The sequence below is a fragment of the Lepus europaeus genome, chromosome 7 (assembly GCF_033115175.1).
Source record: "Lepus europaeus isolate LE1 chromosome 7, mLepTim1.pri, whole genome shotgun sequence".
Classification (NCBI taxonomy): domain Eukaryota; kingdom Metazoa; phylum Chordata; class Mammalia; order Lagomorpha; family Leporidae; genus Lepus; species Lepus europaeus.
The window spans coordinates 2,886,408-2,903,264 of NC_084833.1; the positions used below are offsets into that span (position 1 = coordinate 2,886,408).

Consider the following 16,857-nt stretch of genomic DNA (forward strand, 5'->3'; position numbering starts at 1 on the left):
CGCCCTGCACCCCCCACCACCTGGGACGTCCCGCCCTGCACACCCCCCCACCTGGGACGTCCCGCCCTGCACCCCCCCCCACCTGGGCCGTCCCGCCCTGCACCCCCCCCACCTGGGACGTCCCGCCCTGTACCCCCCCACCACCTGGGCCGTCCCGCCCTGCACCCCCACCACCTGGGACGTTCCGCCCTGCACACCCCTCCACCTGGGACGTCCCGCCCTGTACCCCCCCACCACCTGGGCCGTCCCGCCCTGCACCCCCCACCTGGGCCGTCCCGCCCTGCACCCCCCACCTGGGCCGTCCCGCCCTGCACACCCCCACACCTGGGCCATCCCGCCCCGCACCCCCCCGGTTTCCCGTGGTTGCTCCTTCTGCACTGAGCTCTTTGTCTTTCCTGCACTAAGGCCCGTGGGAGCCGGGGTCACGCTGCCCACTCCCAAGTCCCCAGTCCTAGCCCAGGCCGCCCCAGGAAGTCCCTGGTCCCAAGCCCAGGCTCCGCCCTCATTCCCTGTCCGGGCTTCCGTCTCTCCCACGGGGCTCCCTGCAAACCCCTGGAGAGCCCGGCCAGGCAGAGCGGCCCACGGGCTTAGCGCCTCGGGAGCCGCTGCTGCTGGCCGCCCGGCCCCGCTTTTCCTTGGGGTTTCCCAGTTCTCGGTCCATGGCCTCAGACGACGGCTGCCGGCCAGGCCTGGCCGCTGAGAGTCCTCCGGTGAGACTCAGAGACATCTGCGGGAAAGGGCAGGCTTCCCACTGGGGCTGCAGGGCGGCCGCGGCGGGGGGGGGGGGGGGGGGGCTCGCTGCCTGCCAGGAAGCGGCGCCGACACAGAGAGAAGCAAGGCTGGGGGGCCTTCCGGCAAACCGCAGCTCCTGGATCCAGCCGTGCCTGGCGCCATCCGCGAGTCGCCCCCTTCTCTCCTCCCTGTGACTTGCCTCTGAGCGACTGCGGGCCCAGGCCCAGGCCCTCCCAGAAGCCCAGCCAAGGAGGCTGGCAGAGCGGTACCTGCAGATCTGCACCTCGTAGCCCAGGTCCAGGGGGTCGTTGGGGGCCGTGCCGTTCTGGAAGTCGCTGACGTTGAAGGAGGACAGCGTGTGGTTGACAAAGCCATGCATGGTCCCGTTCTGGCTGTACATGTACAGGTACACCAGGCGCGGGATGAAGTCGGATGTGAAGGAGATCACGAAGGCCTGGCCAGGAACAAGGCGCTGAGGGCGGCACCGGGGGGCAGGGGGCCCAGCCACGGCTCCATCCCCCGCAGCCTGAGGAGGGGCCTGGGGCCAGCACTGAGCTGAGTGGGGAGGCATGGGAGCGTGCTGGCTGGCCAGCTGCTGTGCGGCCTTGGATGAACCACCTCACCACTCTGTGCCTCTGCCCAGTTCTTATCAGAGCCCTGCCCACAGCCCTCACCTCCCCTGCCCGGTTCTCGTCAGAGCCCTGCCCGCGGCCCTCACCTCCCCTGCCCGGTTCTCATCAGAGCCCTGCCGGCTCTGTGCTGGGCCAGCAGGTGGACCTCAGAGCCCCAGGCTGCGGGCAGAGGCAGGTGGACCTCAGCGGGAGGCAGCGGGCAAGACGGGGGTGGTCTGCCGGACAGAGCGGCCAAAGCACCCCACCCCGTGGGCTCGGAAACTGGGGCCCCCCGGCAATGGGAGAGGCCAACAGGGGTGGGGAGCCCGGGGCTGAGCCGAGCTGGGGGTGGGGGTGGGGACTGCGGGTCTCCCCTTCTCGCCACGCGTCTGCGCTGCACGGAAACGTAAGGAACTGACTGTCTCCCAGTTCGTCCCTGTCTCCCCTCCCTATCTCTGTCTCCCAGGTAAGGGTGCACCTGTAGGCCAAGGTGGGCCCTCTCACTCGTGGCTCACGGGAAGTGGCCGGGGGGGCTGTGCCGCCCCTCCCCATGGCCTGCTGCCCTGCACACCCATGGACACTTCTGCCTGGGCCAGAGCGCTGCCCCCTACTGGGCATGGCACCGAGGGGACAACCCCAGCAACCCGAGGCCCTGTTAGGGTGGAGGGCGGGAGACCCCGGCCTGGCCCCGCCCCCACGGGACAGCGCCTGCCCACAGCTTGGCAGGGCCCGGTCACTCACGTTGATGATCACGGCAAGCTTCCCCACGCCTCGGAGGATGTTGTACCAGATCCCTGCGGGGAGGAGCGACCACGGCGTCAGAGGCCCCTCGGGGACACGGCTCACGGGCAGCGGCCCGGGCCCCGGCCTGCAGGAGCCGGGTTCGCATGTTCCCACGGCAGGCGGACTTGCGGCAATGGGGCGCTGTGCGGGGTGGTCCAGGGGACGCTGGGGGGACGCCAGGGCCACCGCTGAGCCCAGCCCAGCAGCTGTCTGTGAGCAGTGGAGCTTCTCAAAGCCGCTGTCCCGCGTGGTTCTGAGCCGTCTGCCCATGAACCTGTGTCTGCCGGGGGGCTCAGGTGCACCCCCCCAAGCAAGAGCCGCACTGGGGACAGGCCATGGGCGCTCGGTGGGCACGCGTGGGCCCCTGGGTGCCACCTCCTGTGCAGGGCTGGCTCTCCTGAGCCAGGCCTGAGAGGATGGGACCCATGCTGCTCAGAGAAGCAGGCCAGGCCAGCGCAGCCACGATCCCTCGCCCCCAGTCTCAGACCGCCACCCGCAATGCTCAGCTGTCACCCAGCCCTCTCTGGTGCCCATCCCTCCTCCTGGGCCCACAGGGGCCACAGCCCAACCGAGACACTTGGCATGGCTCTGTGTGGCCTTTCTCCCACGTAGCTTCTGCTGCGACAGGCGGTAGGGTGGCGAGGGGGCTGGGGCCACTGGGCCTGAGGGAGGCAGGTGGGCACGTGTGAGCCGGAGGCGGCAGGAGGGGGCATGTTCTTACAGCACCTGGGTCATGAGACGGAGCCGCGTCTCGCCCACCCCCCCGCCCCCATCCGCGCGTCCCCCGCTGAGAGCCCTCTGGGGATCCCAGGCGCCGGGCAGGCTGTGAACTGCACATCCCTGTATCCGGGCCTCGCTCAGTGTTGGATGTGTTTGCTGAGTGACTGAATGAGCGTCTGAAGCCCTTGCCAATGACTCTGCATGCCCGTGGGTTGCTGCTGCTCCAAGAACACTGTCTGATGTTTAAAAAACCAGGATGGTGGAGTTTTAAAAATGTAGGCAGATGGGGCCGGCGCTGTGGCGCAGTGGGTTAGTCACCAGCTGCAGTGCCGGCATCCCATATGGGCGCCGGTTTGAGTCCCAGCTGCTCCACTTCCTATGCAGCTCTCTGCTGTGGCCTGGGAAAGCAGTAGAGGACGGCCCAAGTCCTTGGGCCCCTGCACCCACATAGGAGACCTGGAAGAAACTTCTGGTTTCAGATCAGCTCAGCTCTGGCCATTGCGGTCATTTGGGGAGTGAATGAGCAGATGGGAGACTTCTCTCTCTCTCTCTCTCTCTCTCTCTCCCTCTCTCCCTCTCTCCCTCTCCCTCTCTCTGTAACTGTCAAATAAATAAAACAAATCTTAAAAAAAAAAAAAAGTAGGCAGCTGGCTTGGCTGATGGTGGCGCCCCCTGGAGGCAGGACCATGCATGGCCACCAACCACATTACCACTGCCTTAGCCTTTTGTCTTTAGAGAAATATTTGTCCAAACCCAGCTCCCTACTGATGTGAGCGTACAAGAAGCAACTGTGACATTCGCGGGCTCTGCTGGCCCTTGGGCTCAAGCCCGAGACCTCCAAGGTGGGGTGCTGGGTGTGGGCGAGCCTGGGTCGGGGCTGAAGTCTCCCACGGTCCGAGCCCAGCACTCGACAGGACCTGGGTGAGCAGTCGGCCTGGGTGACTGCCCAAGGGGCCCAGAGAGGAGACACAGGGCAGGAGAGGGGTCTTCCGGCCACCTTCCTGTGTGGAGCTCATCCTGCCAGTTCCTGCACCCCTCTGAGTCCTGGTAGGGGCTCTCGGAGTGGTCCCTGGGCCGTCAGGATGCACCAGCCCCAGCCCCGGCATCGGCCTCTCTCAGGGTGGGCCGAGACGGCATCTGACGTTGCTGTGACGCTCGGGGAGCCTCCCAGCCCTTGAGATTCTGAGATTCTCACGTAGCTCTCGTAAGCGGGATCTGCCTCACTACCTCCTTCTGTACGGACTGTGCGTAAACATCCGAGGGTACTCAACTCCATTCCAAGGACAGGATGGGGTACCGGGCAGAGCCAGGAGCTGGCGGGGGTGGGGGTGCGGGGTGCTGGGCCTGCGCCCACGCTGGCACCAGCTGGACCGGCCCTGAAACACGCAGGAGAAGCAGGGAGTTGGAGCTCGGGACTGGGGGCTGGGGCCAAGCTCCCGCAGCACAGCTGGGGCCCTACGGTGACCTCAGCAGGCCACAGCAGGGCCACGGGGCGCCTGGCCACCCAGGCAGGGCCCAAGGGGTGCAGGTCCGTCTGGGGCCCTCTGTCCCCTTGGGTGCCTGCCCAGGGGCCCTGGCCTGCACGCCTCACAGGAGGAACACAAAAGCCTCCTCAGGGAAAGCCCCGGGGAAGGGGCCGGTGCCCAGCCACGGGGAGGAGGGGCACACGCCAGGCTGGCAGGCAGCAGGAAGCGAGCGCTCCATCCGGGAGAGCCAGGGCGGGACCTGGCGTCCGGGGCTCCCGTGGAAGCCCGCCTGGCATCAGGGGCTGGGGCAGCCGGGAGGCCACCGTGCAGGCCCCTGCGCTCCTGCTGGCTCTGCACGTTTCCAGATGCCACCGAGTGGGGACAGCCAGGCTTCCCGCAGCGGGGACGCCAGAGCGCACGCCCGCCCCCTGCGGGCTCCGCGGGGCCTCCGAGTCTTGGTGAGAGCTGCATTGTTTTTTCCTGCAACCGGCAGGGGCGCTCCACCGTGGGCAGTGCCTGTCCCTGGCGCGCCGGAGGCCACCCCAGCACTCCTCGTGCAGAGCCCTGGGGTGCGGCCTAACAGTTCCTAAAGCAAGCGCTCCCGTGGCGGCCGGGGTGGGGTGGGGGTGGGGTGGGTTCTCTGCCCCTGGCCCAGCCTCTGCTAAGGACCAGGGTCCCAGTCTCCCCATAAGCAGAGAACCCGCCCAAGCTTCCTCCAGGGCTCCTTGGACAACCCAAGGGGACAGAAGTTCCAGGGAGAGCTGTGCACGCCAGGCCTCGCAGCGCTCTGGGCGTGGCCTCCCAAGCAGGGTGCGCCACGGGAACCTGGGCTGCAGCTTGGCCTTGCTGGGGGTGGGGGTTGCGAATGCGAGGACTCCCCGAAGACCACCCCCCTCTTACGAGCAGCTGGGAAGGGGGTTCCAAAATTTTGTGCACGAAAAGAACTCTTGAATTTCATCTCTCTGCAAACCTCTTGAAGCCCCTCCCGCCCGTGGCGTGCGTTCTGCCTCGGCCAGAGGACGTTTCTGTATCTTTTCCGTGGCAGCTGCGAGCGTGCAGGGGACTGGGCCTCCCAGCGAGGACAGCGGCTCTGAGCCCAGGGCTCCGTCCGCACGGCTCTGCTCCCAGGGCCTTTCCAGAAACAGCCGCTGACCTCCGCTCCAGCCTGTAGACGGCGCTCCTGGCCCGTAGGGGCAGGGGCTGAGCCCAGGGTCTCGGGGAGGCCGCACCAGGGATGCTGGGTGAGGAGGGACCTCGGGGTCACTCAGCACCGGGTGTGAGCAAAATCTCACAGGGCATCTGGAGCACAGAGCGTCTGGGCAAGTTCGCAAACTGGGCAGCTGGGGCGCCAGGGGCCAGAGCCAAGTGCCCAGCCCAGGGGCCGTGACCTCGGCTCGGATGGCCCTCCCCAGGAACACCTTGTTTCTAGGCCAGGGCTCTCCTCTTTGCTCCCGTGGCACAAGCACGAGTCTGTGGGCTGAACTGGACAGACTCCCCCGACACTGGACCGCACTCAACCGTGAAGCCGGCACCGCCAACGGGTGCAGTCTCTTAAGGCGGCCAAGCCGGAGCTCTGGCGGTGTGGCCATCACTGGTGGGGTGGTGTGGATGTCACCAGACCACTGTGTGGCCCAAGGAGCTTCCAGCCCAGGTAGAGCCACCAACAACCGAAAGTGTTTCCAAAGAGAATGACTCCGGTCCAGGACTGGAGGCACTGGTGCAGCCCCCACGCTTGGCAAGACTGGGACTGAGGGACTGGTATTGTGGTGCCGCGGGTAAAGCCACCGCCTGTGGTGCCGGCATCCCACGTGGGCGCCGGATCCAGTCCCGGCTGCTCCACTTCCGATCCGGCTCCCTGCTGATGTGCCCAGGAAGGCAGAGGAAGACGCCCAGGAATCTGGGCGCCCACCTGGGAGACCCGGAGCCGGAGTTTCAGGCTCCTGGCTTCCGCCCGGCCATCGAGGCCACTTGGGGAGCTGATGGAAGACCTCTCTCTCTCTGTCTCTCTCTCTCCTTTTCTCTAACTCTGCCTTTCAAATAAATAAAAAATAAACCTAACAAAAAGATTAAGCCGAGCACAGGAGCCCAGCCCGTCGCCGTGAAATTCCCTCTTTTGCTAACTGCAAGGGCTGGCACGGAGGCGGCCGGAGCCGAAGCTGCCCGGCGCCGAGACAGAGCGGCCACATTTCTGTTGTGTCTCCACCCTGAAAGTCGGCTCCCTGGGAGGATGACACGGGCGCCGTGCTTGCTGCTCAGAGTCGCTCAGCCACACCTGTACGGCCCCCTGGGTCTCCGGTTCCTGACCAACCCCGGCCGGGGCCAGGCTCTGTGTGGGCCTAGGTGCCGTGGGAGCTGGGCAGGGAGCTCAGTGCCCCCTAGGCTGTCCGCCCCACGCCGCGGTTTTCAGCCCAACCCCTCCCCACCCGGCGCCTCCGAGTCAGGACCTGCCTGGAAGGTGTCCTGGACGTGACCACGGCCTCTGCGGCACAGCCCGCGCTGTCCACCTGAGCTTCTCCCTCTGCAGAAGGGGCTCCTTCCCTTTGTGGGATCCCTCACGGTCTTGTGCTGAGTGGCCCTGTCCCCGCCCCCAACCCCAACTGGTCCGTGCTGCGCCCTGGGAGCGGCTGCCACGGGGAGGGGCCTCCCCAGACGCCGACAGCAGGTTGCTGGGACAGTCGGACACCAGGCGCTCACTCTGCCCAAACGTCCCCCCCACCCCAGCCAGCTCATCACCATCGCTGGAGGAGGGCGGGTGAGTGTCCGGGCGTGGGGTCTCCTGGCCCAGGCTCCACCCGGGCAGGGGGCAGGGCTCTGGCTTTAGCGCTGGCCCGCGCTCACTCACCAATGTCCTTGGCCCTGACTGCCACGGGCCTGCGGAGCTCGGTGACGAACTTCTTGGCGTCCAGGCGGATCTCGATGATGTTGTTCAGCAGCGCGAACAGCGGGGCCAGGGGGAAGGACGCCACGAACAGGGTCACGAAGCCGAACTGGATGACTGCGGAGAGGGGGGCGCTCAGCGCCGTGGCTGTGCCCCAGCCCGGACGGCGGGGCCAGGTGAAACCCTGGGTCTGGCCCGTGCCCACCTACAGAGAGGCGCTCCTGGCCAGACCCACGGTGACCTCGGACTCCGCCCAGAATCCCAGTGTTGGCCCCCTGGGTAGCAGCAGCGCGGGCTTCTCAGTGGCTAAGGTCACACGTCACTGCTCACAAGCCATGGCCCAGGCTGCAGCCTCCCCAGGCCGGGCCACTCTTACCCCTGCAGGTTCCCTGGGGCCAGCAAACTTGCCCTTCCATGGCTTCTGGGGCCTTGGACCTCCCCTGGCGCCCATGCTGTCACAAGCCAGCCATGAGGAGGGAAGCTGGCTCATCCTGGGGTCAGCTCGGCCCGACACAGCCCGCTTGGGGCACCGCCCCCAACCCTGAAGCCCTTCTGAATCCCACTCTGGGTCTGTAGCTCGTCTCCCCTTCCTCATGGAGCCCACAGGGAGCCTGGTCCAAGCAGTCAACAAGGAAGCCACGACCGGGAGGCAGGTGGGCTTGTTAGTGTGTGGGCAGAGGCGCTGGGGCCCGTCTGGGAGCTGAGCGGGGTGCACAGTCCATTTCCGCCTGACCGCGCTTCTGCTGCTGGTGCTCGCTGGTCGGGGGTGAGGGGCGGCCGGAGACGCTGTTGGGGCTGGGGCTGGGGCGGGGCCTTCCCAACGGGGCCCCTCCATCCCACTATCCACAGTCGTGTGGCCATCCTATCGGGGGAGGCAGCAGCAGAGCTGACCACCAGCAGGTGCCACAGTGGCCCTGGGTGGGCGCAGGTGGCCACTCCCTGTGTGTGGGGGCAGGAGGGGTCCCTTCCAGAGAGGCACCCGGGCTGCCACCTCCAGCCACCAGGAAAATGGAAGATTTCGGTGCCTGGGGGCAGTCATGGGCCTGTGCGCTCATGGTGTGCAGGCGTGGCCTTGCTTAAGCCAGGACGGCAGGGCAGGGGAGACCCCTGCTTGGGCCGCTGCCCCCGGTCCTGGTTTGGCTCAGGCTTATTCCAGAACGGCGCTGGGGGCGGCACTCAAGCCCAGCCTCTGTGCCCACGGCAGGCACCTGTTGCACAGTAACACCCCCTGCTGGCCCCACCCCCACCCCCCTCCAGGGCGAGGCCCCACAGAGCAGAGCTGGCTTTGCTCTCTCCCAGGCCCATTGGCCTCGCTCACCCTACGTTTGCTAAAAATGCAGAGCCCCAGGTCTGACCCTGCACAGACCAGGGAGGGCTTGGGACCCGGGTTTCCAGGGAGAGTATGGGCACAGCCAGTGCAAAGGCCCTGTGGCAGGCCTGAACTCGCGTGTTGGGAACAGCAAGGAGGCCGCTGTGGCTGGAGCAGAGGGAGGCAGGAGGAGAGCGGGTGGGGGGCTGCGGCTGGCCACGCCGGCTGTGCCTGACTGTTCCCTGTCTCTCTCCTGCCCGCCCCCGAGAGCGTCCTGCTGTCCAGAGACAGGGTTGGGTGTGACAAGGCTCAATGCCCGGGTCTCTGGTGAGCTCCTGCTCTGCTGGGGCTGCCGCCAGTCCACAGGTGGGCAGGTCCTGGCCCCGGCTCCCTGTGGGCTCCATGAGGAAGGGGAGATGATGGCCCCGGCTCCCTGTGGGCTCCGCAAGGAAGGGGAGATGAGCTACAGACCCAGAGTGGGATTCGGAAGGGCTTCAGGGTGGGGGGCGGTGCCCCGAGCGGGCAGTGTCGGGCCGAGCTGACCCCTGGATGACCGGGGACTCAGGCTGCCCTCAGAAGACAGGGCTGACCCAGACCAGAGGCCCAGGGTCGCTGTCGCCCCCTCCCTGCCCGATGCTTTGGGAGGGACAGGCGTGCGCAGGCGCGGGGGCCCTGCCCGCCCCGCGGCCCCGCCGGCCGAGCCGCACGTACTCATCTCCATGTACTCGGGGGTGAGGCCGGCGAAGGGCTCCAGGTTGAAATCCACCTCGTAGCGTTGCTTCTTCTTCACGCTCTCCTCGTGGGCCGAGGCGCTCTGCCGCTTCAGCTTCAGGGACCGGATGAACTTCTTCATTTTCCTGGGAGATGCTGGGTGTCACCGGGTGGGCGGGGCGCGGGGGCTGGGGCTGGTCGTGGACCCTGCACTGGGCTGTGGCGGCTTCTCCAGCCAGGCCTCCCGCTAGGGCTCAGGCATCACGGCACACAGGTGCAGGCCTGCTGAGGCAGGGCCCGGCAGGTACGGGGGAGGGGTGTGGGCACGGGGGTCTGGCCCTGCCATGGTGGATCAGGCCCAGGACCTGGGTCTCCAAAGTGGGCGAACCCCAGCCTCCACCTGTCGGTGCCCGGAGCCAGCGTCCAGGTTTGGACACCCTGGATCCTCAGCCAGCTTGGGCAGTGGGGGTCCCCCAGCTTCCTCCCCGTCCCTTGCCCCGGGTGGGGTGACCTAAGGCTTCTCCCCCCTGTCCCTCAGCACCTCCCTGGCACCCATGGGAGCGCCCCCAGTCCCCTCGGCTCCGCCCCAGCCCCTCGGCTCCGCCCCAGCCCCCTCAGCTCCACCTCAGCCCCTCGGCTCCACCCCGCCCCTCCTCTCGGCTCCGCCCCGCCCCTCCTCTCGGCCCCGCCCCGGCCCCCTCGGCTCCGCCCCAGCCCCTCGGCTCCGCCCCAGCCCCTCGGCTCCGCCCCAGCCCCCTCAGCTCCACCTCAGCCCCTCGGCTCCGCCCCGCCCCTCGGCTCCGCCCCGCCCCTCGGCTCCACCCCGCCCCTCCTCTCGGCCCCGCCCCTCGGCCCCGCCCCGGCCCCCTCAGCTCCACCTCAGCCCCTCGGCTCCACCTCGGCCCCTCAACCCCGCCCCGCCCCTCCTCTCGGCCCTGCCCCTCGGCTCCGCCCCAGCCGCCTCGGCTCCGCTCCAGTCCTCTCGGCTCCGCCCCGGCCCCTCGGCCCCGCCCAGCCCCTCCTCTGGGCCCCGCCCCTCGGCCCTGCCCCACGCCTCAGCCCCGCCCCGCCCCTCCTCTCGGCCCGCCCCTCGGCCCCGCCCCAGTCCTCTCGGCCCCCGCCCCGCCCCTCCTCTCGGCCCGCCCCTCGGCTCCGCCCCAGCCTCCTCGGCTCCACCTCAGTCCCTCGGCTCCGCCCCAGTCCTCTCGGCTCCGCCCCGGCCCCTCGGCTCCGCCCCCGCCCCTCGGCCCCGCCCCCGCCCCCTCGGCCCCGCCCCGCCCCATCTCCACCTCAGCCCTTCGGCCCCGCCCCAGCCCCCTCGGCTCCGCCCCACCCCGCCCCTCCTCTCAGCCCCGCCCCGGCCCCGCCCCGGGCCCCGCCCACTCACGGGATGCCGATCTCGAAGAGGTTGTTCTGGATGAGCTGCTTGCCCAGCATGATGATGCTGAGCTGGATGCACAGCTCCATCAGGCAGCCCCCGGGGGCGCACTGCGGGCGAGAGCGCGGTCAGCCAGGGGCCGGTCCCAGCCGGTCCCCGGGACCCGGGGGTGGGGGTGGGGGTGCATGGCCGAGGGCTCCGTCCACACGGGGGTCAGGCGAGAGCGCGCGTCAGCCAAGGACCAGGGGCGGGGACCCGGGGGGTGCATGGCCGAGGGGCTCCATACACACGGGGGTCAGGCGAGAGCGCGCGTCAGCCAGGGGCCGGTCCCAGCCGGTCCCCGGGACCCGGGGGTGGGGGTGGGGGTGCATGGCCGAGGGGCTCCATACACACGGGGTCAGGCGAGAGCGCGCGTCAGCCAGGGGTCGGTCCCAGCCGGTCCCCGGTCCCCGGGACCCGGGGGTGGGGGTGCATGGCCGAGGGGCTCCATACATACGGGGGTCAGGCGAGAGCGCGCGTCAGCCAAGGACCAGGGGTGGGGACCCGGGGGTGCATGGCCGAGGGGCTCCATACACACGGGGGTCAGGCGAGAGCACACGTCAGCCAAGGACCAGGGGCGGGGACCCGGGGGGTGCATGGCCGAGGGCTCTGTCCACACGGGGGTCAGGCGAGAGCACGCGTCAGCCAGGGGCCGGGGGCGGGGACTCGGGGGGTGCATGGCCGAGGGGCTCCATACACACGGGGGTCAGGCGAGAGTGCGTGTCAGGCAGGGTCCCTGGGGGCAGGGACCCGGGGGGTGCATGGCCGAGGGCTCCGTCCATACGGGGCGCTGGAGTAGGGGCTGAGCCCTTGCAGGAAGGAACACACGCGGTGCAGGGGAAGAGCAGGCACACAGGGCAGGGGCTGGCGAGTGCGCAGGGGAACGCCGAGGCCTCCCGCAGCCCCGCCCCCCGGCCTTGGAGGAGCCTGGTCCAGGGGGCCCCTCCACTTGGCACCTCTGGTCTCCAGCAGCCCGAACACTTTCAGATGTATTTATTTGAAAGGCTGAGCGACAGAGAGAGGGAGAAACAGATTCCTGGTCTCCTCCCCAAATAAGTGCAATGGCTGGGCTGGGCCAGACTGAAGTCAGGAGCCAGGGACTCCACCCGGGTCTCCCATGTGAGTGGCAGGGGCCCAGGCCCTTGGGAAGCCCATGGTGAGGCTGCCCCCATCCCAAGGCCTAATGCCCAGCCGTGGACTCCAGCCGCTGCAGGCTGGGCTTGGGGCAGGCAGGGGATGGGCCAGTGCCTTCCCGGGCAAGCAGCTTCACTTATCCAAGCCAGGGGAGCGCAAGGGATGCCTTGTGCTCCTGGGGCATGGGGACCCCGAGACTTAAAAAAATTCATGGGAAGGGGAATTAAAAGATAAATTTATTTCATCGTAAAATTTTAAATCTATGATAGTGTTTTCATAAAACACATTTTTCATTTTTCCATGAACTTATTTTAAAATCTGAGAGGCAGGGCCGGCGCTGTGGCTTAGCAGGTAAAGCCGCCACCTATGATGCCAGCGTCCCACATGGGCATCGGTTTGAATGCCAGCTGCTCCACGTCCGATCCAGCTCCCTGCTAACACCCCTGGCAAAGCAGAGGAAGGTGGCCGACGTGCTCGGGCCCCTGCACCCACATGGGAGACCTGACTTCTGGCTTTGGCCTGGTCCAGCCTTGGCCATTGCAGCCATTTGGGGAGTGAACCAGTGGATGGAAGACCTCTCTCTCTCTCTTTCTGTAATTCTTTCAAATTAATAAATAGATCTTTTTTAGAAGTTGGGAGGCAGAGCAGAGATTGACAGCGTGAGTTCTTATCCACTGGCTCACTCCCCAGAAGCCTGCGACAGCCAGGGCTGGGCCAGGGTGGAAGCTGGGAGCCGGCAGCTCAACCCAGGTCTCCCACGAGCTGCCCGGCCCAGTTGCCCGGATCATCACTGGCAGGGAGTGGTGGGCTGGGGCTGGGGCTGGGGCTGGAGCCAGGATTGGGGCATGGGAGTCTTTTTTAAAAATTTTTTAAATTTTTATATTTTGACAGGCAGAGTGGACAGTGAGAGAGAGACAGAGAGAAAGGTCTTCCTTTTGCCGTTGGTTCACCCTCCAATGGCCGCCGCGACCAGCGCACCGCGCTGATCCAAGGCCAGGAGCCAGGTGCTTCTCCTGGTCTCCCAAGGGGGCAGGGCCCAAGCACTTGGGCCATCCTCCACTGCACTCCCTGGCCACAGCAGAGAGTTGGCCTGGAAGAGGGGCAACCGGGACAGAATCTGGCACCCTGACCGGGACTAGAACCCAGTGTGCCGGCGCCACAGGTGGAGGATTAGCCTATTGAGCCGTGGCGCCGGCCAAGCATGGCAGTCTTGACTGCTTGCCCTCTAGACTCTCTGTGCACAGTCCTTGCCTTAGGGAGTTATCAGTATATCTGAGGAAGCCATCATTCAATAACCACAATGTAGGCCTGTGCTCCGCTCTGTCCTAGAAGACCTTTATCCAAAAATCGCCGGGCCTGCCAGGGCGTCCTCCAGGTCACAAAGGTCAGGTGAGAAGCAGGGGATGGCATGGGCCTTGGGGGTGGGGAGGACGGGGTCCAGGGCCTGCAGGCGGGGGCTGGACCTGGGCGGCACTCCCTACAGCCCGATGGCCCTGAACCCGACGCCCGCCCCAGCCCACAGGGTCTGCACCAGGAAGAGCCTCCTCCTATTTTCTGAAAAGCTGAGAGTTAGCCGGAGCCCTGGACTACGGGCCCGGCGCGGGGGACACACAGGGCAGCACCAGCGCGGGGGCCGGCACTCAGCGGCCGGCGCAGACCAGAGCCTCGCGGTCAGCATGGCTGTGCAGAAGCCGGCAGCGGCGCCCCCCTCCTCTGCGTCACCCACTGGGTGCCCCTGCTTTCTCTCCCTGACTGTGCGGGGTTTCTCCCTCCGGGGCACACAGCGAGCGAGGGCAGAGTCCTGGGGCGGGCAGCACGGGGATCCCAGGAGAGCAGCCCGAGGCCGCCTGCTCACAGACGTGGCCCTGCCTCCCCCCCCCCCCACCCCGCTTCCCTGTGCGGCCAGAGCATCCGGGGGACGCGGGAGACGGGGGGGGGGGGGTGGTTACCTCTTCCATGCGGAAGGAGCGGAAGATGTACACGTAGTCGCCCGGGCGCCCCACAAACCTGCAGCAATGGGGGAGATGTTAGCGGGAAGCCGGGGCTCAGGCGAGGCCACGCTGGGGGCGGCGCCCACCGCCATCCCCCAGCGAGAGCCCCTTGTGTGTGTCTGCATCGGCCATTCTTCACTGCTGAAAAATGGGGTTCCTACAGGGCGGGACAGGGAACCACGGTCGGAAAGCAGGAGATCAGAGACAGGTGAAGGCCCCGGCTCGCGGCTAAACTGCGCCCTGCCAACAGCCAGGACCACGACCTGCATGCCGGCGGCAGCTCGTGGCGGGAGGGGTCCTGAGATGGCTGTGGCCAAAGGCAGCCTGGTCCTAGCGAGGCGGTCACCCCTGGGCCTCCGAGACGTGGCGCAGGCCGTGGGAGCCTCTGAGACCCTGCCCCGCTGTTGTGGATGTGCCCTGGGGGTGCTGGGCCCCACGGGCATGCGTGGACAGACATCTGCAAATCTGCTCGGGGCCCCTATGGAGGGGTGGGGGCTCACGGTGGGCGAGTGCAGGCCCCTCCCTAGCGCAGGACAGCTCCAAGGGTCGAGGAGGGGGTCATCCCACCATGAGCCCAGGACCTGGCCCAGCTGGCTGCGGGCTGCACCTTTTACCCCTCCCTCTCTCGACTTGATCCCACCTATGGAGCAGCCTGGGGGTCCCCACTGCTCAGGTCCTGGTGTTGGGGGACCTGCTGCTGTCCGGAGTTCCTGCTGCCCAGTGGGAATCAGGCTGCCCCCGCCCCCCACTCCCCGGCAGTTGGAAGAGCGCTCGTGCCTGCTCTGCCCTGGGCTTCCGGAGATGGGGCAGGGGAGCCCCCACCGGACTGGGGAGGAGCGAGTGGGGGGACGCTGAAGCCCCTACCGGCCTTTGAAGAAAGCCACGTAGAAGATGGGGGTGTAGGAGTTCACGAACTTCAGCAGGAAGGCCTTGAAGATGAGCCTCTCCTCAAAGCTCTTCTCGGTCTTGGGCACCTCTGCAGGGCGGCAGGCGGTGACGCGGGCGGTCACTCCCACCAGCACTGGCCCCCAGCCTCCACGCACGGACAGGCACAGGCCCACAGTCCCCACGCACTGACAGGCCACGGGCCCACAGCCCCCACTCGCGGACAGGCCATGGGCCCACAGTCCCCACGCACGGACAGGCCACGGGCTCACAGCCCCCACACACTGACAGGCAACGGGGCCGCTCCCGCCTGCCCGCCCCGGCCCCACAGCCACTCCCGCCCGCCCCTCCCAGTCCCGAGGCGCTCACCGATCTTGGTGAGCCACCTGGCTATGCAGCCGTAGACCTCGTCCAGGAGGATGATGACCACCAGGTTGATGATGACGGCCGTGGCCGTGACTGTGACCCGGATGTTGGAGCGCACAGAGGGGGAGGAGTTCATGGCCAGGGCGGCGGCCGTGGAGATTCTGTAGATGATGACCCCCAGGACGATGGCGAAGGTCACAGCAATCTGCAGGGGGGAGGGGATGCCCTGGGTCGGGGGCCCAGCCAGCACACACCCCAGCTCCTCCGTGGGCAGCAACCGGCATTTCCTGGGCACCCCTGAAGGTCAGGGCCCGGCCGGAGCTGATGCAGCACTCAGAGGACCCTTAGGTTGAGAGAGGGGTGTGGACAGACCAGGCTGCCCGCCTCACGGGGCCCACCCAAGCCTGGAGTCCAGAGATCCTTCTGCTGTGGGGCCCACGTCCCATGCTTCGTTCCACCCACTGTCCCCAAGCAGAGGGCAGGGCACAGGGGCTGTCCTCGCGTCCTGGAGCAGGCTGAGCACTGGTGTGTGTGTGGGTGGGCTTCTCCTGTGACCTGGGGGGACCCTGAGTGGAGCCAGGGCCACTGTCAGATCACAGTCGGATTGGCCCCTATTCGGGCAGGTGCACTGGGCAGTGCCGCAGGCATGGCTGAGGGGTGAACTGGGTCCCTTCTCCTTACCCAAGAGCCAGCCACCCTGGAGAGTGAGCCCCAGCTCCTGGCAAATCCACCTGGGACCAGACCATCCCCTAGGCTCAGGCCGGCAGCTGCCCGGGAGACCGGAGCTGACTGTTCTGCCCGTGCATCTGTGCCTTCCTCTGGGCCCGGCTCGGCTGCAAGCCCCAGTCCTTGTCTCGCTCTGCCCGAGGGCACGGACACCCAAACCCGGCAGCTCTCTGAGGGCTCTGGGCATGTGGGGGACCCCAGGAGGCGCAGGGCAGGCCCCAGGCGGGGACCCGTGTCCCAGACATCGCACACTGGCTCCAGGGCAGAGCGTGGCCTTGCCCCTGCTGGCTCGGGCACGTGTGGCTTGCAGGACGGGCCCAGGCTGGGCGTGTGTGCGCCCTCCACAGCCTTCAGAGGCTCCAGGGGAGCTCGTTTGCAACTTGGAGCCATGAACTCGGGTGTCTGCACACATCACTGCTGGCCCAGTGGAGACCGCACCCGCCCAGGGAACCGTCGGCAGCCACGCCGCACCTGGGAAAGGGGCCGCCTGCCCAGAGGCGTGGGTGCCACTCCCCGCCAGCCCCGGAACCAGGGCTTTCCTCGGAAAACCCCTCCGTCCTGCCAAGCGGCCCCTCCCTGGGGGAGGCACCGCCCTGGCCTGAAGGACACCTCGCGCAGCCGCAGACGGAGGCTTCCGCCCGCCGGGCTCCCCCCCCCCCCCCCCCCCGGCCGGCCCGGGCGGCGCTGCCCTCTGGAGCGGGGCCCAGGGCCGGGGCTTGGCCAGCTGTCCGCAGGTGCGCTCCCTGTAGAGCGTTCAACATCTGCTCACCGAATGAGGCCCTGAGCTGGCGCAAGGCTGGGGCTCAGCTGTCCTGGCCACTGGCCTGTGAGGGCCCACGAGGGAAGGGAGCGCTGGCCGCGTCTCCACCCAACACCCCTGTCCCCCCGTCGTCCTGTCTTTGCTGCGTGACAGGTGCCCATTCCTTGGCCTCTGCCAATCGGACAGGGGCACCTCTGCCAGCCTTCCCCACCCCCGCTTCCTATCTGGAGAGTGAGGCGATGCTGGAGGTAGAGCAGCCATGCTAAGGCCAAGAGGGCCCACGCATGACACGTGGAGCAGAGGTCAGAGCGGCCAGTGGCTCGGACCCCATGGGACCCCTCCCCACCGCCAGCCAGCAGTCCTCCCAC

At 67.7% G+C, this 16,857-nt stretch overlaps 1 protein-coding gene across 4 annotated transcripts in view; it reads right to left on the reverse strand.

Moving 5' to 3' along the window:
- Window positions 1-16,857, reverse strand: part of ANO1 (anoctamin 1) — a 160,800-nt gene that overhangs the window by 6,421 nt on the left and 137,522 nt on the right. For all 4 annotated transcript variants that reach the window (XM_062195688.1, XM_062195687.1, XM_062195690.1 and 1 more), the window contains 8 exons: window positions 15,007-15,208; window positions 14,617-14,728; window positions 13,711-13,768; window positions 10,598-10,698; window positions 9,211-9,356; window positions 7,155-7,307; window positions 2,085-2,137; window positions 1,002-1,186 (listed from right to left, as the gene is read on the reverse strand). In XM_062195688.1, coding sequence (XP_062051672.1) covers window positions 1,002-1,186; window positions 2,085-2,137; window positions 7,155-7,307; window positions 9,211-9,356; window positions 10,598-10,698; window positions 13,711-13,768; window positions 14,617-14,728; window positions 15,007-15,208 — 1,010 coding nt within the window. The remainder of the gene's footprint in view (window positions 1-1,001; window positions 1,187-2,084; window positions 2,138-7,154; window positions 7,308-9,210; window positions 9,357-10,597; window positions 10,699-13,710; window positions 13,769-14,616; window positions 14,729-15,006; window positions 15,209-16,857) is intronic.